Source organism: Microcaecilia unicolor, chromosome 10 (assembly GCF_901765095.1).
Source record: "Microcaecilia unicolor chromosome 10, aMicUni1.1, whole genome shotgun sequence".
Lineage (NCBI taxonomy): Eukaryota > Metazoa > Chordata > Amphibia > Gymnophiona > Siphonopidae > Microcaecilia > Microcaecilia unicolor.
In genome coordinates this window covers 33,109,177-33,132,630 of record NC_044040.1, presented here as the reverse complement: position 1 = coordinate 33,132,630, position 23,454 = coordinate 33,109,177, and the positions used below count along the sequence as shown (strand labels likewise).

The 23,454-nt window shown below is 45.5% G+C and overlaps 1 protein-coding gene across 3 annotated transcripts in view; it reads right to left on the bottom strand.

Annotated features, from left to right (window-relative positions):
- The window catches only part of AASS (aminoadipate-semialdehyde synthase), an 85,929-nt gene extending 62,831 nt beyond the window's left edge, over positions 1 to 23,098 (bottom strand). The window contains exons 1-9 of one of the 3 annotated variants that reach the window (XM_030216042.1): positions 23,026 to 23,098; positions 17,134 to 17,352; positions 15,940 to 16,116; positions 15,679 to 15,763; positions 14,312 to 14,379; positions 14,084 to 14,230; positions 10,152 to 10,230; positions 9,935 to 10,062; positions 7,433 to 7,581 (exon numbers count right to left, since the gene is read on the bottom strand). In XM_030216042.1, the coding sequence (XP_030071902.1) occupies positions 7,433 to 7,581; positions 9,935 to 10,062; positions 10,152 to 10,230; positions 14,084 to 14,230; positions 14,312 to 14,379; positions 15,679 to 15,763; positions 15,940 to 16,116; positions 17,134 to 17,343 (1,043 nt within the window). In that variant the 5' untranslated portion in view covers positions 17,344 to 17,352; positions 23,026 to 23,098. Of the gene's footprint in view, positions 1 to 7,432; positions 7,582 to 9,934; positions 10,063 to 10,151; positions 10,231 to 14,083; positions 14,231 to 14,311; positions 14,380 to 15,678; positions 15,764 to 15,939; positions 16,117 to 17,133; positions 17,353 to 21,411; positions 21,545 to 22,583; positions 22,667 to 23,025 lie in introns of those variants that run through there. The other 2 variants (XM_030216040.1, XM_030216041.1) reach the window with 2 other exon arrangements.
- Positions 23,099 to 23,454: the final 356 nt, after the last annotated feature.

Below are 23,454 nucleotides of genomic sequence, written 5' to 3'. Positions count from 1 at the left end.
GAGCGCGCTGGGGCTTAGCCTGGGCCGCAGGCTGTCGAGAAGGAGGATTGTACCTATGCTTACCAGAAGCATAGGGAACAGTCTTCCTTCCCCCAAAAAATCTTCTACCTGTAGAGGTAGATGCTGAAGGCTGCCGGCGGGAGAATTTGTCGAATGCGGTGTCCCGCTGGTGGAGATGCTCTACCACCTGTTCGACCTTCTCTCCAAAAATGTTATCCGCACGGCAAGGCGAGTCCGCAATCCGCTGCTGGAGTCTATTCTCCAGGTCGGCGGCACGCAGCCATGAGAGCCTGCGCATCACCACACCTTGAGCAGCGGCCCTGGACGCAACATCAAAGGTGTCATACACCCCTCTGGCCAGGAATTTTCTGCACGCCTTCAGCTGCCTGACCACCTCCTGAAAAGGCTTGGCCTGCTCAGGGGGAAGAGCATCAACCAAGCCCGCCAACTGCCGCACATTGTTCCGCATATGTATGCTCGTGTAGAGCTGGTAAGACTGAATTTTGGCCACGAGCATAGAAGAATGGTAGGCCTTCCTCCCAAAGGAGTCTAAGGTTCTAGGGTCTTTGCCCGGGGGCGCCGAAGCATGCTCCCTAGAACTCTTAGCCTTCTTTAGGGCCAAATCCACAACTCCAGAGTCATGAGGCAACTGGGTGCGCATCAGCTCTGGGTCCCCATGGATCCGGTACTGGGACTCGATCTTCTTGGGAATGTGGGGATTACTTAGTGGCTTGGTCCAGTTCGCAAGCAATGTCTTTTTTAGGACATGGTGCAAGGGAACAGTGGACGCTTCCTTAGGTGGAGAAGGATAGTCCAGGAGCTCAAACATTTCAGCCCTGGGCTCGTCCTCCACAACCACCGGGAAGGGGATGGCCGTAGACATCTCCCGGACAAAGGAAGCGAAAGACAGACTCTCAGGAGGAGAAAGCTGCCTTTCAGGAGAGGGAGTAGGATCAGAAGGAAGACCCTCAGACTCCTCGTCCGAGAAATATCTGGGGTCTTCCTCTTCCTCCCACGAGGCCTCACCCTCGGTGTCAGACACAAGTTCACGAACCTGTGTCTGCAACCTCGCCCGGCTCGACTCCGTGGAGCCACGTCCACGATGGGGGCGTCGAGAGGTAGACTCCCTCGCCCACATCGGCGAAGCTCCCTCCGCCGACGTAGTCGGGGAGCCCTCCTGGGAGGTGGCCGCAGTCGGCACCGCACGCGGTACCGACATCGGGGACCTCACCCGGGGCGATGGGCCAGCCGGCGCCACGCTCGACGGTACCGGAGGCGCAAGCACCGCCGGTACCGGAGGGGTAGGGCGCAACAGCTCTCCCAGAATCTCTGGGAGAACGGCCCGGAGGCTCTCGTTCAGAGCGGCTGCAGAGAAAGGCAAAGAGGTCGATGCAGGCGTCGACGTCAGAACCTGTTCCGGGCAAGGAGGCTGTTCCGGGCTGTCCAGAGTGGAGCGCATCGACACCTCCTGAACAGAGGGTGAGCGGTCCTCTCGGTGCCGATGCCTGCTGGGTGCCGACTCCCTCGGCGACCCAGAGCTCTCGGTGCCGACGCGGGGAGGCGACCGGTGTCGATGCTTCTTCGACTTCTTCCGAAGCATGTCACCGGAGCTCCCCGGCACCGACGAGGAGGACGTAGAATCCAGCCGTCTCTTCCTCGGGGCCGAGACCGAAGGAGGTCAGTCTCGGGGGGGCTGTACCGCAGGAGCCCTCAGGGTAGGAGGAGACCCACCCGAAGGCTCACCGCCACCAGCAGGGGAATGGACAGCCCTCACCTGCACTCCTGACGATGCACCACCGTCCGACGACATCAGCAGACGAGGTCCCGGTACCACCGACGTCGATGCAGTCGCCCGATACCTTGGCGCCGATGCAGAGGCCCGATGCCTCGATGCACTCGATGCAGTGGCGGCCGAGGAAGATGGTCTGGACGCCGACGACGTCGATGCACTCGAAGATCCCGGTGCCGATGCCGACGAAGAGCCCGAGAACAACACGTTCCACTGGGCTAATCTCGCTACCTGAGTCCGCCTTTGAAGCAGGGAACACAGACTACAGTTCTGAGGGCGGTGCTCGGCCCCCAGACACTGAAGACACGACGAGTGTCTATCAGTGAGCGAGATTACCCGGGCGCACTGGGTGCACATCTTGAAGCCGCTGGAAGGCTTCGATGTCATGGGCGGAAAATCACGCCGGCGAAATCAAAATCCGAAATGACGGAAAAAAGAGCACCAAAAATTTTTTAGGGAGAAAATCTCGACCGAGGCCAAAAAGAGGCCAACCCCGACGACGAAAGAAAACTTTTCGGGCAAAAAGCTGGAAGTACGGGAAGGGGTTGGCCCGAAACCCGGGAGGGGGTTTCCGGAGCACTTCCCGACACTTTTAAAGACTTTTCCGAAGAAAAAGAACACGTCAAAATAAATTTGGACGCGCGAGATCGACTTTCCGGGGCTCGACACGGCGAAACACGACCGTACCGAGTGCGGACAAAAGAAGACTGGCCGGCTCGAGCCGGTTTCGGGCGGGAAGACGGCCGCACATGCGCGGTGCGCGCTGGCGCGCGAGGACTAGCAAAGGACTTTGCTAGAGAAGTTTCCGATTGGAGGGGCTGCCGTGGACGTCACCCATCAGTGAGAACAAGCAGCCTGCTTGTCCTCGGAGAAACAAAGTTCAACGCCACCATCAGGGTGAGGGATAGGGAGGTAGATTTTACTAAGGCATTTTTATTTAGGTATGTTGGAGGATTTAAAAAGATTAGAGGAGAGCTCTTCAATGGTTTGCTGTGACGCTGCAATCTGTGCATGTATCAATTCCAATTCTTGTCTCATATCTTTAGATATATCCATATGATTGTGCATTTCCGTTTTAATGTTCCACAGTTCTTTAAGAATCAGATCATCTGAAAGGAGCTCGTTATTAAGCCCACCTGATTTATCCGGAGAGGGCAGGTTGGATTTGACGCATTTCAAATTAGTTGTAATGTTTACATTTCTGTCACATTTGTTTCTCTTCATTCTGCAGATGACCATCTTCGTCAAGGAGAAAAGAACGATAGAATTAAGCTCCTTTAAACAGTGTTTGTGATGAGAACTTACAGCGGGAGCATGCTACTCAGGCAGCCATTTGCTTCAAGCTCAAAGAGGAAGTCCCCCCAAACACCTATTGTACATCTCTAAGCCTAACTCTGTTTTAGAAAAGAGACGATCAATGGAAATGTCAGGGACAAAATTAACAAAGCAATAATACCAGTACTCGGTTGCTCTCATTTATGTTCAGGGATAAGGATAGCGGAATCTGGATCTTTCTGCAGATACGAGTTTGGTAGAAATAAATTAAGAAATATCTCATCTTTATCTCGGGGGTGAATATAAAGCAAAACTGAGAGATTACAATTACCAGCTACAGTGGGGGAAATAAGTATTTGATCCCTTGCTGATTTTGTAAGTTTGCCCACTGACAAAGACATGAGCAGCCCATAATTGAAGGGTAGGTTATTGGTAACAGTGAGAGATAGCACATCACAAATTAAATCCGGAAAATCACATTGTGGAAAGTATATGAATTTATTTGCATTCTGCAGAGGGAAATAAGTATTTAATCCCTCTGGCAAACAAGACCTAATACTTGGTGGCAAAACCCTTGTTGGCAAGCACAGCGGTCAGACGTCTTCTGTAGTTGATGATGAGGTTTGCACACATGTCAGGAGGAATTTTGGTCCACTCCTCTTTGCAGATCATCTCTAAATCATTAAGAGTTCTGGGCTGTCGCTTGGCAACTCGCAGCTTCAGCTCCCTCCATAAGTTTTCAATGGGATTAAGGTCTGGTGACTGGCTAGGCCACTCCATGACCCTAATGTGCTTCTACCTGAGCCACTCCTTTGTTGCCTTGGCTGTATGTTTTGGGTCATTGTCGTGCTGGAAGACCCAGCCACGACCCATTTTTAAGGCCCTGGCGGAGGGAAGGAGGTTGTCACTCAGAATTGTACGGTACATGGCCCCATCCATTCTCCCATTGATGCGGTGAAGTAGTCCTGTGCCCTTAGCAGAGAAACACCCCCAAAACATAACATTTCCACCTCCATGCTTGACAGTGGGGACGGTGTTCTTTGGGTCATAGGCAGCATTTCTCTTCCTCCAAACACGGCGAGTTGAGTTCATGCCAAAGAGCTCAATTTTTGTCTCATCTGACCACAGCACCTTCTCCCAATCACTCTCGGCATCATCCAGGTGTTCACTGGCAAACTTCAGACGGGCCGTCACATGTGCCTTCCGGAGCAGGGGGACCTTGCGGGCACTGCAGGATTGCAATCCGTTATGTCGTAATGTGTTACCAATGGTTTTCGTGGTGACAGTGGTCCCAGCTGCCTTGAGATCATTGACAAGTTCCCCCCTTGTAGTTGTAGGCTGATTTCTAACCTTCCTCATGATCAAGGATACCCCACGAGGTGAGATTTTGCGTGGAGCCCCAGATCTTTGTCGATTGACAGTCATTTTGTACTTCTTCCATTTTCTTACTATGGCACCAACAGTTGTCTCCTTCTCGCCCAGCGTCTTACTGATGGTTTTGTAGCCCATTCCAGCCTTGTGCAGGTGTATGATCTTGTCCCTGACATCCTTAGACAGCTCCTTGCTCTTGGCCATTTTGTAGAGGTTAGAGTCTGACTGATTCACTGAGTCTGTGGACAGGTGTCTTTCATACAGGTGACCATTGCCGACAGCTGTCTGTCATGCAGGTAACGAGTTGATTTGGAGCATCTACCTGGTCTGTAGGGGCCAGATCTCTTACTGGTTGGTGGGGGATCAAATACTTATTTCCCTCTGCAGAATGCAAATAAATTCATATACTTTCCACAATGTGATTTTCCGGATTTAATTTGTGATGTGCTATCTCTCACTGTTACCAATAACCTACCCTTCAATTATGGGCTGCTCATGTCTTTGTCAGTGGGCAAACTTACAAAATCAGCAAGGGATCAAATACTTATTTCCCCCACTGTATGTAAGTCAAAGTCTCAGTATTTTGCAGACTGACTAAAAAAGGCCCCATATTTACCTTTGAGAAAATATCCCATAACCTGACTCTGACTACCCCCTCGGCTGCTAATAGGGGGGAGGGGACCTTCTATCATGCCGATGCAGATTCCCTCTCCTTTTGTCCTCCAAAGTACAGACTTTGGTTGACTCACTACCATCATCTCCTTCAATCTCACCGTTCCTTCAGCCACCTCCATGGTTGTCTTTTCAACTTCAGAGACTTCATTCTCTTTCAAAGGCTATAACACAAATGAAACCTATATATTGCACCTTAGACCTATTCTCATCTTCTTGGCTTCATATTCCTGAGCTCAACTTACTACCACAAATCTTACCATTAACCAACTTGAGTCTTTCATCTGGCACTATGCCAAAATTATGGGAAAAAAATGCTCTTGAGCAACCTATATTCAAAAAACCCTCTCTTGGTCCTCACTCACCTGCCAATTATCGACCAGTTTCCAATCTTTGTTATCGCTCCAAAATTCTGGAGTGCATAGTTTTTGCTCAACTATCTTTGTTTTCAAAAAAAATCATTGGCTCTACATCCGAAACAATCTGGTTTCAGGCTGCACCACAGTACCGAGACAGTTCTCGCTGTGGTGTTAAATGAAGTTTATTCGCAGCTGGAAAACCATAGGATAGTTCTTGTCATCTCCCTAGATCGCAGCATTAGATTTGGTTGATGACTCTCTTCTGATTTGTCGTCTCTCCACCTTAGGGATTTCTGTTGCTCTTCTCTCTTGGTTCTGTTCTTGTCTTGAAAAAATAGATCCTTCACAGTTGTCACTCCTTCCGCCACTGCTCTCTAAAATGTGGTGTTCCCCAGGGTTCTGTTCTTGCTCCCCTTCTCTTTAATCTATTTTTGAGTCCTCTTGCCACACTTATTCAGTCCACTGGGGTGTCTTTTCACTTCTGTGCGGATGATCTTCTTCTTTATCCAACTGACCATTCTGGTTCCACTTTAGGTCCTTTAAATGACTGTTTAAGTCTTATTTCTAGCTGGCTGGCCGGCCGATCACAGGCTTGTCCTTAAAGAGAAAACGATTGGTTGCTGGTTTATGGGAGGACTGTCAGTCCCCACATTTCCCTTGAACATCTTCTATCCAACTACTGGAGTCCTTTCATTATCTGGGAGTAACTCTTGACTCCCAACTGACATTTATCCCCCAAATCAGTTTTGGAGGCCGTATATTGCTAAGGATGTAAAAAGAATTGAAGCGGTGCAAAGAAAAGCTACGAGAATGGTATGGGATTTGGGTTTACAAGATGTATGAGGAGAGACTTGCTGATCTGAACATGTATACTCTGGAGGAAAGGAGAAACAGGGGTGATATGATACAGACGTTCAAATATTTGAAAGGTATTAATCCGCAAATGAACCTTTTCTGGAGATGGGAAGGCGGTAGAACTAGAGGACATGAAATGAGATTGAAGGGGGGCAGACTCAAGAAAAATGTCAGGAAGTATTTTTTCACGGAGAGAGTAGTGGATGCTTGGAATGCCCTCCTGCGGGAGGTGGTGGAGATGAAAACGGTAACGGAATTCAAACATGCGTGGGATAAACATAAAGGAATCCTGTTTGGAAGGAAGGGATCCTCAGAAGCTTAGCCGAGATTGGGTGGCGGAGGCGGGGATAGTGCTGGGCAGACTTCTACGGTCTGTGCCCTGAAAATGACAGATACAAATCAAGGTAAGGTATACACAAAAAGTAGCACATTTGAGTTTATCTTGTTGGGCAGACTGGATGGACCGTACAGGTCTTTTTTCTGCTGTCATCTATTATGTTACTATGTATGGTAAATGCAATTGGGGGAACTTAGAGAGGGAGAGGAAATGCTAGGATATGTCCATTACGGTCTTTTTAATAATTAGAAAATAACTGGCACTAATTAGCAGTTATATGCATAACTGCCATTAGTCACTATTCTATAAGATGTACCCACAAACCCATTCTGGACATGGGAAGGACATTATTCAACTCTGGCCACCTTGTTGGACAGACTGGATGGACTGTGTAGGTCTTATTCACTGGCATTTACTATGTTACTATGCCTGGGAAGATGAGGATTTACCTAGCACTTATGCACACACATTAGAGAATACTAACAGTTACACACCAAACTGCCTACAATTAGGCACAGCCATTTGTGGACAAATAAATACCCAGTTATACTAGTATTCTGAGCAGCCATCATCATCACAGACTTCACACTTACCGTGCATCATCCCAGCACCTAATTTTAGGTGATCTGTATAGAATTACCCCCATTCTGTGCTAGATAAAGGAGATCTCTACTGCAAACTACCTCTCTCTCACTGGTTCAGTGTGAAGGACTAGTTCTTAAGGACCTTAAGAGATCAGCTTTCTCAAGGAACAATGGTTAACAAGCAGCTTACTTGTGCGGTAATTCTGGACAACCCTCAGTAGCTGAGGGAGAAGGTTTCAACGGGGCCAGCAGCCTCTGGGCATCCTGTCTGTTTAGCAAACGAGGAGTATGGGGGTCCCAGTATATTCCATTTATTAAACAGGTAGTATAAGGTGCAATCTGAAAAGCAGAAAACATCTTCAGAAATTGCAAATCACTATCCTCACTTGTCAGACTTAGTCTTTGTTTAATTATAAAATGAGCAACCTTTGAAACTAGACTGCTCACATCAGTCTCCTTTACCCTACTGCCATACACAAATACATCTGCACCCACATCACTTTTTAACACAATGTACCAGAAACGATACAGAAATGTTCCGTTACTAAAGAAAACTAAGAGCCCCTTTAAACCGTGCTAGCGATTCTCAGCGTGGCAATGCTTACAAAGACCATTCACTTTGAATGGGCTTCGACAGAAATCACTAGCACATTTTTGGTAAGAGGGGCCCTAAGATTTCTTATTAACAGATTCTAGTTGGAGAGGGCGATTTTCAGAAGCAGTTTACAGTAACAGACATGTGGATAAAGGTGAGCCGGTCGTTATTGTGTATCTGGATTTTCAAAATGCATTTGACAAAGCACCTCATGAAAGACTCCTGAGGAAATATGGAGGAGTGGCCTAGTGGTTAGGGTGGTGGACTTTGGTCCTGGGGAACTGAGGAACTGAGTTCGATTCCCGGCACAGGCAGCTCCTTGTGACTCTGGGCAAGTCACTTAACCCTCCATTGCCCACCGCATTGAGCCTGCCATGAGTGGGAAAGCGCGGGGTACAAATGTAACAACAACAAAAAAAAATTGGAGAGTCATGGGATAGGAGATAGTGTTCTATTGCAGATTAAAAACTGGTTAAAAGATAGAAAACAGAGAGTAGGGTTAAATGGTCAGTATTCTCAATGGAGAAGAGTAGATAGTGGGGTTCCCCAGGGGGTCTGTACTAGGACCACTGCTTTTTAACATATTTATAAATGATCTAGAGATGGGAGTAACTAGTGAGGTAATTAAATTTACTGACAATAAAGTTATTCAACGTTGTTAAATCGCAAGAGGATTGTAAAAAATTACAAGAGGACCTTACAAGACTGGGCATCCAAATGGCAGATGACGTTTAATGTGAGCAAGTGCAAAGTGATGCACGTGGGAGAGGAACCCGAACTATAGCTATATAATGCAAGGTTCCACGTTAGGACTCAACGACCAGGAAAGGGATCTAGGAGTCAATGATGATATGTTGAAACCCTCTGCTCAGTGTGCAGCGGCAGCTAAGAAAGCAAATAGAATGTTAGGTATTATTAGGAAAGCAATGGAAAACAAAAAGGAGGACATTATAATGCCTTTGTATCGCTCCATGGTGTGACCGCACCTCGAATATTGTGTGCAATTCTCAAAAAAAGATATGGTGGAATTAGAAAAGCTACAGTGAAAGGCAACAAAAATGATAAAGGGGATAGGGCAACTTCCCTGTGAGGAAAGGCTAAAGTGGCTAGGGCTCTTCAGCTTGGAGAAAAGACGGCTGAGGGGAGATATGATAGAGGTCTATAAAATAATAAGTGAAGTGGAATGGATAGATGTGAATCGATTGTTTACTCTTTCCAAAAACTCTAGGACTGGGGGGGGGGGCACACAAAGTAGTACATTTAATATGAATCAGAGACAATATTTCTTCACTCAACTTGTAATTAAACTCTGGAATTCATTGCCAGAGAATGTAGTAAAAGCAGTTAGCTTAGCGGGGTTTAAAAAAAGGTTTGGCTAGCTTCCTAAAAGAAAAATCCATAAGCCGTTATTAAAATGAACTTGAGGAAAATCCACTGCTTATTTCTAGGATAAGCAGCATAAAATGTATTGTACTGTTTGGGGATCTTGTCAGATACTTGTAACCTGGATTGGCCACTGTTGGAAACAGGGTGCTGGGCTTGATGGACCTTCAGTCTGACCCATTATGAAATATTTATGTACTTAAAAATACAGTTAAAAGTCTACAGAGGTTCAAGAACATGACATTTTCAGCCACAGGCAAGATAAAGTTATTACAGGGGGGAAGGGGTTAACATTTAGGCTGAGGGAGAAAACTAGCCAGTTTGAGATGCGACTTCACTAGCAAAACTGTCAAAATCTTTCAGTTTGAGAGGCAGCTTTTATCTTCTTTTTTTTTAATAGAATGTTAAGCTACTTCATTTATAAATTTATCTAAGAGTGTTGAACTCTGTTTGACCCCTAAGCCGAAACACGGTCCGTGAAAGGTCTTATGAATAAAGGACTCGTGATTAGAACATTTTTACTTTCGTTTTCTTAAAGCAACTATTAAAAACCTTACCAATTTATAAATGTCCCCGACACTGGTACTGCATGAGACCACTACAGGGAGGCTACAACCTGCAAAGAAAAGCCTCTGATGTGCCCTACAGCTCAACAAGATTATACAAGGAAAGACACAATACCAACAACAAGGCAAGAAATCCACAAATCCTTACATTAATATTAAATCGAGACATGTAAAGCTCCGGATGCCTGTCATACTCTAGAGGATCATATACACCGTCCGTCTTCCTCACAAGGTGGTGATGGCGACTTAAAACCGTAGCATACACTTTTCTTAGGTCTGGAAGAGACGACACCAGGTTAGTCCATTTGGAGAGGGGCCCTGTGATGACCTATCAGCCATTATAACCAGATGCTCATCATTCTCACCTCCAGTCTTAGAAACTTCTTTCAATTCATGCGGTTCCACGAACTCGCAAGGCAGCTGGTTAAAGATTTCTTGGGCACCCTACAGACAAGAAATTATCATAACCATCATACTAAAACCAAGAAGTGTGGCATGCAGAGGGTAACTTTATAACAAGGTATTTGGTTTAAGAGCACAAGTATGTGGCTATTTATGTAGCTTTATAAAATGCTGGTCTACTTGATTATATCGGTAAAAATGTAAGTGGTAGAAATTGCATACACCTATACCTGCTGTCAAGATGTCGTCAATTGTCCTCATCTAGATTATTCAAGTACCCACACAGATTAGTCTAGTTTATCATTTAGGTGTGTACTTGTGAACTCTGCCAAACCCCACCATCATACTTTTAGCTGGTTGGTATTTTATGAGGCCACAAACAAAAAATGGCTTTATAGAATTACCTCTGTAAAGTCATCTTATAAAAGGAGTGGCCTAGTGGTTAGGGTGGTGGACTTTGGTCCTGGGGAACTGAGGAACTGAGTTCGATTCCCACTTCAGGCACAGGCAGCTCCTTGTGACTCTGGGCAAGTCACTTAACCCTCCATTGCCCCATGTAAGCCGCATTGAGCCTGCCATAAGTGGGAAAGCGCAGGGTACAAATGTAACAAAAATAAAATAGATACTATTGGAGATTCTACATGGAATGTTGCTATTCCACTAGCAACATTCCATGTAGAAGGCTGCGCAGGCTTCTGTTTCTGTGAGCCTGCGCGGCCACATTGGTGATCTGCAAGGGCTGACTTCTACATGGAATGTTGCTAGTGGAACGATTCCTACTTCAGGCACAGGCAGCTCCTTGTGACTCTGGGCAAGTCACTTAACCCTCCATTGCCCCATGTAAGCCGCATTGAGCCTGCCATGAGTGGGAAAGCGCGGGGTACAAATGTAACAAAAATAAATAAAATTTTGGGAGGGGGAGGAAAAGAGACAGGAGATACTGCTTCATGAGGAAAACTGAGGGAGGGATTGGTGGGGAGGGATATGGGAGGGCTGGGAGGAGGGAAGAGGGGGGAAGTTTGGAACGAGGGGTGGATAAAAGTGAAGGGATGGGGGAAGGGGGGGAAATAAAATAAAAAATCAGATCAGGTTAGAGCTTATATGTTGATGTTTTAACTTTTGCATAGTACAAGAGACTAAGTCTCTCTGAATTTGTTATCTTGTGTTGCTAATAAAACTTTTTGCAAATAAAAAAAAAAAGAATTTTAGATGCCCTAAACAAACCTTCAAAATAAATAAATAAATAAAAAAGGCGGGTAGTGGAATGGAAAGAGGATTATGGCTTCAAATCATATTATGCTACGTACTATTGAATGCAACTTGTTTGCTTATCTGAGATTATATATACACATACACACACACACACGAAATAAACAGTAAAGCTTTATGGTTTTGTACAGATGTTGCAGCAATCCCCGTGGATCAATTGTATCAATTATGCTTATGTAATCCTTTAAAAGCTTCCAGTAGCATCTTGTCCATACCACTGACATCCTGATAGGGGTCAGGTGCTACCATTTTGCAAGATGGCAGCACAGGAGGCAGGACCTGCTTCTCAACTCAAAGGGGGGGGGGGGGATGTTGGAGATCACTGGACCAACAGGGAAGTGTGCTGAAAAAGAGTGTCCGAGACTGCCACTGAGGATTGCTCCTGAATGTGCTGGTTCTAATCTGAAAATGGCTGCCGAAACCTCCAGTGGCAGTCTCGCAAAACTGCCACTGGATGTCCTGGAAGCCATTTTGAGGCAAGAGCGAGTGGAGGATCACTCCTGCCCCCACTAGCCACCAGTGATATGTAGGCCCAAGAGGAGGCTGCTGCCGGAGGCGAGGGGGAGTGTGTGTGGCGGGGGGGGGGGGGGGGGGGGGGGGGAGTGTGTGTGGCGGGGGGGGGGGGGCTGTGAAGTATAGTTTCAGTTCCAGCTGAAATGGAAAGGCAGCCGAACATAGATTCCAGGCCACTTTTGGCCCTGAAGCTGAAATTCGGTCGGCCTCTAGAGATTAAGGTGTTCCATAACAGTGAGGCAGAACCAAATAAAGCAGATTTACATATAGATTTGAATGTGGTTCTAGAAACAGGTAGAATAATGAGGTAGTGGCTGTGAATATCTCAAAAAACACATGGTAGCATATTTGTGCTACCCTTTAGAGTGGTGGATTTGCTTCTGCATTTTTCTGTGCTAAACGTTCTTACTACATTGAGAGGAAGATTAATGCGAGAAAACTGTGAGTAAACTGTGGCACTAAAAAGATAGCACACAGGTGCACCGAACACCTTTTTGTTGGCAAGGTCAAGCGCTGCCCGCAGCTCTACCTCAACCTCACCCTCAACTTCCTGTCCCCAACCCTATCCCTATTAACTGTGTTACTTAGCCTTGTTCCCTTCTGCTACCTACCCTCAGCATCAGACTCCTTTCATCACCTCAATCATCTGCCACCATCGTCCCTCTGTGTCCCTCTCTTCTTTCCTCCCGTCCAGGGCCAGGTACTCTCCCTTACTTCTCTCCTCCTGAAGGTGTCTCTCTTCCCTCCTTCCCTGTACCCTGCCCCCCCCCCCCCCCCCCCAAGCATCTTTCTACTTTCCCCACAGGTCCCAGCATCCCTTCCTCTCCCCCACTCCTCCCCAAGTGGTGCTTTAAACATGCATTTATGGTCAGCAGCAACAGCTCTAAAGACACGCTGTCTCCAACCTTCCCTCTGATATGCCCTGCTCCACTGGAAACAGAAGTTGGGTCAGAGATGGTAAGACACTGCATAGGGAAGTAGAATGTGATTAAAGCCAGTTTTTTCGGTTTCGGATAAAACCAAACTTGTGGCCGAAAGTTACCACTCGGTTTCAGCTGAAGCCAAAGCCGAAACTGGCCCGGACCCTGAACAGAAACAGCCCCTCCCCCACCAAACAGAAGAAGCCTTCCTCCTGAAATCACAGGTAGTGCCTCTTGCCTCCTACCCTCCACCTTGAACATAAGAAACCCACCCCCCAGCCCAATACAAGGAGCTCCGCCCTCCTAGGGATGAGAACCATAGGTAGCCCCTCCCACTCCCCTCCTCCAGGACTACTATATCATTGCCAGGAAGGTTCCGGGGAGATCCCAGTGCCATTTTGAGATTGTACCCAGCATAGGCAGGAGCGAGCCACAGTTACTCCTACCCATGCCAGTGCCAATCTCAAAATGGCTGCCAGAACCTGCTACGATGGTCTCACAAGGTCCCAATAGGCAGGAGCGACTCAGCACCAGCATTTTCGGCCGAATCTGAATTTCAGGCCAGTTTCGGTGCCGAAACTGAAATTCGGTCAGCCTCTACAGAGAAGACCCTTGGCCAGCCACAGACATGCGAGTTTAGAGCTGCCACTGCTGGCCAAAGATAAGTGGGGAGGGCCACGGAGGGTGGGAAAGTGGAAGAAGAGAAGGGAATAGAGAGATGCCAGACCACAGGAAGCCATGTGTGACAGGGCATGCACCCTCCCCCAAACATTCTGACATGATAGTGCAGCTCATTTCAGACCCCTCCCCCCTCCATCCTTTCCCTTCCCCCTCCTTTTAGTCTCTCAGACTGCCTATTTCCCTGCTGTTTTACACTCAATGTATCACTGCTGGAATTAAGGTATACCAGAGAGGGGAGAAAACTCTGCAAAATAAACAGGTAAAATACAAGTACCCCCAAGAGAGAAAACCAGAATGTTTTGTACATCTGCAAGGGACATTAGTATTACCAGCTCAACTTGAATTGACCAACATGATGTGCCTCCAAATATAAAGAGATCAGTGATTTTAGAGGAATTCTTCAAGTCAAATTCAATTCCTCAAAACTCTTATTTTCCTGGTACTTGATGAGAAAAGAAATAACAAACACTTCTACAAATCAGAATTGAAGCGACATCGATGCGACATCTCACCTTTGAGACATTGCCGGTGCCTGTGAACACAAAGGTCAAGGGCCCGATAGACTTCGGCATCAAACCCAGAGAAATCTCATAGCCGGCATCTCGCACTGCCTGGACAGCCTGACTGCTGTTTCTGTAGTTGTGCGACATCCCAATGTGCTGGAAGCAGATACAGAACTTAGGCAGCCATTTGCTTTACAGCTCTTACAAATCATTTTAATGTTGTTTCTAGGTTCTTACCATGAAGGGCGTGTGATGCCCCAGTGCAAGAAATCGTAATCCAAGGCCATGCAAAATGTTGATCATTCCTATCTCAAAAAGGCACAACATGTTTCGTGTTAAAAGCATAAAGCTGTATGAAAATGTCTCCAAATGTATATATTACACACACAACACACATATTTATGTCTGAATGAACAAAGAAATCTAAATGACCTTTAGGCCATTTAAATGAAATAGGTTAGATGTAAGAAGGAACAGAATACAGTCTCATAACCACAGGTATAGTGTTCAGTGGGCATGGGAGGGTGGCACCCAAATGTTGAGGAAGCTAATGCTTCACCGGCCAATATAACTTCTTTGCCCTTAGCTCTCCCCCTTGCCGGTATGACTTCCTTGTTCTTTGCCCTCCCTCCCCCACATTAAGCAACCAAACTACACCAATGAACACATCCTAAATTTGTCATTTAACACCTTTGCCAGAATAGGCCTTTAGTGGTTTAGCTCTGTTAAAATCTGCATGTTCATGTAACAAACATCAGAGAAAAAAAATGCAGACAAGAAGGAGGAGGAGGAGATTCAGGAATGGCTCCTGTCTCCTTTCTCCACTTGAGCTAGACCACAAAACGAGGAAAGGGGGAGTAGGAGGAATAGGCTCTTGAACAACACTAGTAGGCGACCTCACGGAAGTGTAATTGAATACACTGAGCTGTTTTTCCTGCATCGGCAGTGGATTACAATTGTAGCAGAAGCCTTGCTTTCATTCTTTTTGAGCTTAATATTCGTATATCTATATATCACAAGACTCCTGAAGAAGGCGTCTGTAGCACCGAAACATGGCTGTGTTGAGTCGAGTGTATATTTAAATAAAGAGATTGTTCCTAACCTATGTCGCCTACTAGTGTTGTTCAAGAGCCTACTCCTCCTACTCCCCCTTTCCTCAGATTCTACTTTTCGTAGGAATTTGTGTACCTCCACCCTCGTGGTGGTTTGGCTTGCTAGACCACAAAACACCAGGGGCAAAACAATCTCCTTTTCCTCTCATTGAGTGTCAACCATGCAAGCTTGTGGTAGATCTCCATGGTGAGGTGATAACCTTTTGTGGAGAAAGTTACAGAACAAAAATATGGGGGCGTTTATGTGGATTGGGGGAAGGGGGTGGAAGACTGACACAAGCTTGAAACAAGCTCAGTGACCACCTTGTGCCTTTCATTTTCATAAGTCTTCTGCACAAGGTAGCATTTCATGCTGGATAAGTTCAAAGGGGGTGAGGGATTATGAAGTAGAGGGACATCCTTCCCAATGCTTCGATTCTTGAGCACTCAGCTGCTCAGTCCTACTGGGACCCCTCTTCCTCAAGTCCTTACTGTCATCTAACAGCACATTACCTGCAACACCAGCCCACTGTCCAAAGGCTACAACTCTGAGGCCCCTGTGATCCACCATTTTTTCATAATCAATCAGTCTAATGTCCTAAAGAAAATGAAACAACTATATAAGCATTGTAGGATTATAGAAGCAGAATTTTTATCCATTTGGTTGTAGGTATTGAGGATAAAATATGATCACCGAATCTATTAAACCACTACATGGACCTATCAATTTCTATCTTGTTCGAAAAGGGCAGAGGTGGCGATCGTACGACAGACCTGCTTCAGAATCTCATCCAGGAGGGCCATGTTTGCCTCTTGGGCTTTGATGGTATGCGAGAAAAATGCATAGGTCTTTTTTGGGATCAGTTTTTCCTCCGGAGGTCTCTTAACTCCCACAATCAGAGATGCCTGAGAAATATCTTCCTGTATAACACCACCGGCTTTGATGTAGTCCTACAAAATCACGAGTACACAGAAACAATTATGAAAAACCCAAGTCTATTTCACTACCTAAGTTCCACAACATCCACGTGGATTTTGTGCAACTTTTTCAAAACCAGAAAACATATGGTCATAAAATAGGCAGATGGGGAGTACAAAAAAAATGACAGATTTATTACAGAAAGAAAACAAAAGATCTTCCTTCATCGAAAAGAACCACACTGCCTTCATGAACTACGTGTCTCTTCTTTCTGGAACCCTACTGCCTGGAGAGCTACCCAATTCATTTTAACAACTGACAAACCCTGATGAAACAGGAATTAACCAAATTCATGTTTAAAACTTTACTATGTAGATATTGCTTTAAGTAAAATTGCATTAAAATCATATTAAAAGAAAAAAGTATATTCCCATGGTTGAGGTCGGAGGGCAGTGCTCCATCTGGAGTCGTCTACAAAAAGACAGCTAGAGGAAGGTCTACAGGTGTTCACCTCCAGTCCTCAAGACCACAAATTGGTCTGGGGTTCAGCATAAGTATGAGCTCTCTTTCCATATACTGTACCAACTAGAGCAAAATATCCCATGCAAATTCATTAGGAATATCCCAAAGATCAAAAGAGAAGGTTGATCTTGACCGCTGGTGAAGATCTTTGGACTGTTTTGAAAACAAAATAGAAAAAGGTTGTGTTGCTAGTTGTGTCCTTTGAAACTACCTACTCTTTCTATAAGGTTAAAGACTGCATCTTTGATTTCTGAAGCTAAAGGAATAAATTATATTGCTTAGTGCAATGAAAAAGGGCATTTACAGGTTAGCGCTGCTCACAAATTGAATTCCTGTAAACTTAGTATGTGCAATCCAAACCCTTTTACCATTTTTTTTCTGAGCACAGTAATGATGCATTTTTGCATATCATATCACTCATGTTAAACTTGACTACAAAACCATAACATACTCTGATATACATGGCAGTCAAAAACCGACCTAACTGTGCAGAAGTACACGCTACAATTAGCAATAAAACAAATAACCTTTTCATGGATGGCTCTTCGGTTTGATGGTTGTACAAGGACTTTGTAACCCAGATGGGTCAGCTCCCTGACGTGTTTTGGTGCGAGAGGTGCTCTCCTTTCCCATGCATTGACATCCTCTCTCCTGACTGCCAGCACAGCTTTATAATGGGTATGCCTTATAAGAGGGAATCTTAGTGCTCCACCTGGATGTCTCAACAAGCGGAGCATGGTTAAAACCTAAGGAGAACCAAGACAAAAACAATGTCAATCAACATACCTGGATATATCTCTGGAAGATTTGTTTACATAGTAACATAGAGGCATACTTTCAAAGCACTTAGCCTTCCAAAGTTCCACAGAAACCTATGGAACTTTGGAAGGCTAAGTGCTTTGAAAATATGCCTCCATAGTAACATAGTAGATGACGGCAGAAAAAGACCTGAACGGTCCATCCAGTCTGCCCAACAAGATAAACTCATATGTGCTACTTTTTATGTATACCCTACCTTGATTTGTACCTGTCCTCTTCAGGGCACAGACCGTATAAATCTGCCCAACACTATCCCCGGCTCCCAACCACCAGCCCCGCCTCCCACCACCGGCTCTGGCACAGACCGTATAAGTGTGATATTTACCAGTTGTGTTTTCCTTCATATTCCATAATGAAACATACCCACATTAGATTATGTTTAATAAATTTTCATAACCACCTTTCTGTACATTAATATGACTACATCTGGCTACCATTTAACACCAGGCATGAGACACCTAGGTGGTAACCTAAAAGCAAGGGAAGCTCAAAATAATTAATCATGACCTCCTTCTAGCGAGGTTGGAATAACAAGACATCATTCTTAACTGGTTTTGTTCTTACCTGAATGGCTGTACATTTTCACTCCAGTGGGGCGACTCGCTATCTACTCATCTTCCTCTGCAATGTGGGGCTCCCCAGGGTTCACTTTTGGAACCATTGTTACTTTAATATTTTCATGGCCCCTTTTAGCTATATTTATTCAGTCTAGACCTCACTCCATTTATACTGACAGCTCTTGATATACATTGTCCTCAAGAAATGCTACTCTCAAGCCAAAAACCTCAGCTTATAGTAAATTGCCTTACAAGGTAACAAACTGAAATTAAATCCCCAAAAAAGCTAAAGGACTCAATTCCACAGACAATAGCAGGATCTAAATGGTTAGCTTCAGGAGTGGAGGAGTGGCCAAGTGGTTAGGGTGGTGGACTTTGGTCCTGGGGAACTGAGTTTGATTCCCACTTCAGGCACAGGCAGCTCCTTGTGACTCTGGGCAAGTCACTTAACCCTCCATTGCCCCATGTAAGCCGCATTGAGCCTGCCATGAGTGGGAAAGCGCGGGGTACAAATGTAACAAAAAATTATTTGTTACATTTGTATCCCACATTTTCCCACCTATTTGCAGGCTCAATGTGGCTTACATAGTATCGGAGAGGGGTTAGCAGTCCCCGGTGTGAACAAATACAAAGTGATATTATGGTAAGATAAAGTTCGTGTGGCACAGACACATTAGGGAATCGTACAGCGGAAGAGTTGTGTTATGTCCATTACGTCCTTTGGTTTTGTTGTCTCGCAGAGAGCAAGCATTCAGGTTGGGTCGGTGGGGTATGCCTTTTGAAACAGGTAAGTTTTTAGTGTTTTCCGGAAGTTTAGGTGGTCATACGTTGTTTTCAAGGCTTTTGGTAGCGCGTTCCACAGTTGTGTGCTTATGTAGGAAAAGCTGGATGCGAAGGTTGATTTGTATCCGAGTCCTTTGCAGCTTGGGTAGTGCAGGTTTAGATAGGTTCGTGCTGATTTGGATGTGTTTCTAGTTGGTAGATCGATCAGGTCTGTCATATAACCCGGGGCTTCACCGTGGATAATTTTGTGAACCAGGGCGCAGATTTTGAATGTGATGCATTCTTTGATTGGGAGCCAGTGTAGTTTTTCACGAAGGGGTTTTGCACTTTTGAATCGCGTTTTACCAACTATAAGCCTGGCTGCCGTGTTTTGAGCGGTCCGAAGTTTCTTTAAGGTTTGTTCCATTACAGTAGTCTATGTGGCTTAGTATCATTGATTGTATCAGGTTGCAGAATGTTTCCCTCGGGAAGAATTGTTTCACGCGTTTGAGTTTCCACATTAAAATTCTGAGGGTGACCATAGATGTCAAATTAGGATTTCAGATCTCATATTCCTGCTCTAAGTAAAATATGTTACTCTACTCTTCATATGATACATTCTGTACATCCGCTAGTGACAAAAAAACAAAATCTGCTATATTTATCCATTCCTTAGCAGTGAGCACATTAAGCCTACTGTAATGTTTTTCTGCAAGGTAAACAAGTCTCGTATTTTGCATGACCTGTAAGCGTCAAAGATCTATCAACTTAACTGGTTCACAACTGTTCGGTTTCAACTGTAATCAAGTTGTGGATTCGGTTTTCTGGAAACAAAGCCACCAGTTTCAGTCAGCCTCAAAGGAAAGAGGCCAGTAGACAGCAAGGAATTTTTTTTTTTTAATTTTATTTATGCAATTTAAGATACAAAAATTACAGTTGCTTAAGAAAACGAGATATAATGGTGGAAATTAAATTCAAAGATAACACCTCAAAAATAAATAAATACAATTTCCATTACCTCACAAAGGGGCCCTTTTACAAAGGCACGTAAGGGCCTACGCGCATCCAGCACGTGCCAAATCGGCATTACTGCCCGGCTGCCGCATGCCTCGGGGGGGTAATTCTGAATTTGGCACACATTGAAAACACACGTGGCGCTTACCTGGTGGTAAAAGGCAGTGGGCGCGTGCTGCATGCCTACCATCTGGGTAGCATGTGAGACCTTACTGTTAAGTCAACGGATGGCGGTAAGGTCTCAGGCTGAAAACAGACGCCCGTGGTTTGTATTTTGCGCACCATTTTCCAGCCCTTTAAAAAAAAGCCCTTTTTCCAGGACGCGGTAAAAACTGGCCCCGCACGCACCCAAAAGATGCCACAGGCCACTTTTGGCCATGGCTTAGTAAAAGGGCCCCAAAGTCCACAAAATAAGAAGGCAGGAGCAATATAATCCCTGGAAATAATCCTAAAGGAAGTCTGAACTACAGTGTAGCCTATACTTACAGGAGCAAACTGGTCTAGACTTTATTCCAAAGCTGAATTAGGAGGGACGACCTGACTTGGAGTAGAAGTAACCACAGAAATTTTGTCAGCCAAAAACAGAGAGCTGAAATGATTTCAAGAAAGCATATCTTTTACCAGAATATTTAACAAGGTACTTACAGGGATACTTCAACAAAAATTTGCAATACTCTAGGACGTGTTTACCACCAGCTGATTTCTACTGCCAGCTTAGTAAAAGACCCCCTAAAATGGCAAAAAAAAAAAAAAAAGGAACTACAATGTTCAGATAGGAAGGTAGCAGACATTCAAACAGGTAATGCCAATACATGGCCATATTAGGAGCGAACAAAGAGAGGGGGAAGTAAAGAAGGGAAGAGGGATTAGGGTTTAAGCCAGCAGCAATAATCTACAAGCAACTAATTTGAGAGATTAAGCGTTGATGGAATAGCCAAGCCTTTAACGTGGACTTAAACTTTTTAAGAGATGGCTCTGCTCAAATTTCCTGAGGGAGGGAGTTCCAATATGCAGGGGAACTGAAGAAAAAGGCCGTCAAGTGGATTCCAAACTAGCTTGTTTGGGATTTCGCAAAACTAAACGGTAATCAGAGTGATCGTAATAAATGTATGAGCGAGTATGGGATTGTATGATTAGCCAAATAATCAGGAAGCCCAGCCAGAAAGCCCTAAATGTAAAGGTAAGGCATTTATGGGTGACTCTTTGTTCAATGGGAAGCCAATGGCATTTCTAAAGCAAGGATGAAGCATGACCTCAGTATCGAGGATTAAAAGAACCTGGAGATACAGCTGGTGAAGACTTTGGCTTCTTTGGAATATAAAACACCTTTGTAATAACTGGATGGTCCACTTCTGGAAGCTTCAAGGCCTCAACAAAGTATTTCCTTAACATTTCTTTGATGAAATTCTAGGAGCTTTGGGAAAATTAATAAATTACAAATTTTTTCCTCACAAAATATTTTCCATATTTTCAATTTTATTATGTAAAAGCAAGTTATCTTTAACCAATGAATTCTGTAAAAAAAAAAATTTAAGTCCACTTGGGATCCCATCTGTTGAATATCCAGTTTTAATTGTTGTTAAGAGTCCTAAAATTTATCTGCGAAAATCCAATTCTGTGAAGCCTGAGAAAACTGTGAGGCCAAAAACTTACCTAGCTCCTCGATGACATTCCAAATTGATATCAAAGATATTCACCAGGACACTGCAGAGTGAAGAAAAAAGCTAAATAAACAGTGGATCTTCCCTCGAGCAGGAACTCCCTGACCTTCCGCCTGGGAGGAGACTTGTTCTACGCTCTGAAGGCCTGAGTCCTTGTTGGGTACCTAACGCCGGGTCTGCTCCCAGTGTGCTCAACACTGAGGTACTTTCCAACGTGATGCCCGCAGATCTTTCCAGGGCTGGGTTCGATGAGGGATGTCACTCGCCCAGACTCAATGATGTATCCAGGGCAAATGCAGCCGGTGCCAAAGGCTCCTGTGTCACCACAAGTAGCAAAGATCCAGGCTCTAAATCTGACGCCCCTGGCTGAAGGTGACTGTCCATCAGGCTAGAAACATGGGGAGGCAGAGAAGCAGGTACATGCAAGGAAAGGTCCACACACCACTCACAGACCGCCAGACACCGCCTTGCTCTGCCCTCCAGCCCGATAGGTGGAATATTTTTTTTTTTTTGGGGGGGGGGGGGGGGGGATTGGGTCAGTGGAGAAAGGAGGCCACCAGACTACCATGAATTTTTATTTTTTTAATTTCAGGGACAGAGGGGTCTGGTAGGAGGAGGAGGAGGGTGCTACTGAAGTACCCCGCTGGCTTGCCCTTTAAACCAGTTCTAGCCACTGGGCCATGGCCCTACCAATTTTTTGTTCCCCAATCAGCAACTGGGGAGATTCAGAGCTTGGTTTGTTTAGTCCTCTCACGCAAAATATATTCTGCTGCCTCTGAACCTGAAAAGGGGTGCTAATGTAATGTAAGCCACATTGAGCCTGCAAAGAGGTGGGAAAATGTGGGATACAAATGCAATAAATAAATAAATGGTACTGGACCAGCGGCTCCAGTGTCTAGTCTGTACCTTTCTCTAAGACTAGAGGTAGAAGTCACTGTAAATCTGTGACCGTTTCCCTGAACCACACAGGCCAGTCCTTAAAGCAGCAGCAGCAACGTGCCTTTCATATTCTGAATACTCAGATAATACCCAGCACAAAGCCAGAGTCACATTTAGGCCCTGATATCATCTCGGCCCTTTACCGAGCAGAGATTTCAAACTCACAACGACACACGAAACCACCCTTTTACAGCAAAGGCAAAGCCAGCACCACCGAGACCTTACCCGGATTGCACCCGTCCAACTGATCAGACAGACTGCAAGAATTAAACTTGAAGAAGGAAAAGATGAAGAAGAAGCCGGGACACGCTGCGCCGGCCTCAGAACAATCAGACTCGGCTCCTAGTCGCAGCCAATCAGGGCTCTCCTCAACGCAACACCTTCCCTCCCAACCAATCGCAACGGAAGGCTTGGTTGGATGGAAACTCCGCCCGTTCACTGGTTCCCTTCCCTGAGTCCCGAGACGAGTTCAAAACTACTAGCTACTACTGTGTGGTATGCGTATGTATCTCACTGTCTGGCAAAGTGGATGAGAGGACAGAGGAGGTGGGGTGCGTGCGGATGTAGTAACGTGTTGTCCGTCAAGATGTTAATCGAGCTTTAAATGTGACCATCTCTGTTTTCCTAAAGACAGTTATATAGGTAGAAAAATGTAACTTAAATGCACCTTGGAGTTAAGAGGGAGAGAAGCACGGCTTGACCCGTCGGCTCGAGTAGAGCCGGCACGCGGCACCAGCTCAGGAGTCTTTTTCTCCCGCGAACCCGGAAGTACACACGCCTGCAGGAGGGGGGCGCGTGTGCGCTCCCTACATATAGAAAAACAAAGGTTGATTCGCGGGGCCGGCCGCGTAGATAGGGGTGAGCCACAGGGTTAGAGTTAGGAGTAAGTTTGTATTGAACCTCTTTGCTTACTTATAGAAGGCGGGAAGTGCAGTGCTGAAATCCTAGGTGAAGGTTGGGCTATATAGGCAAAGAAAGCTGCGGAGGTATATTGGAAGGCAGCAGTCAGCACAGCAGCTGTTGCACAGAGGGGGATGGGCGCAGGCGAGGGGAGGATGGAGTGGCGCGTGCAGCCGGTGCGTCTTAAACATTCTAA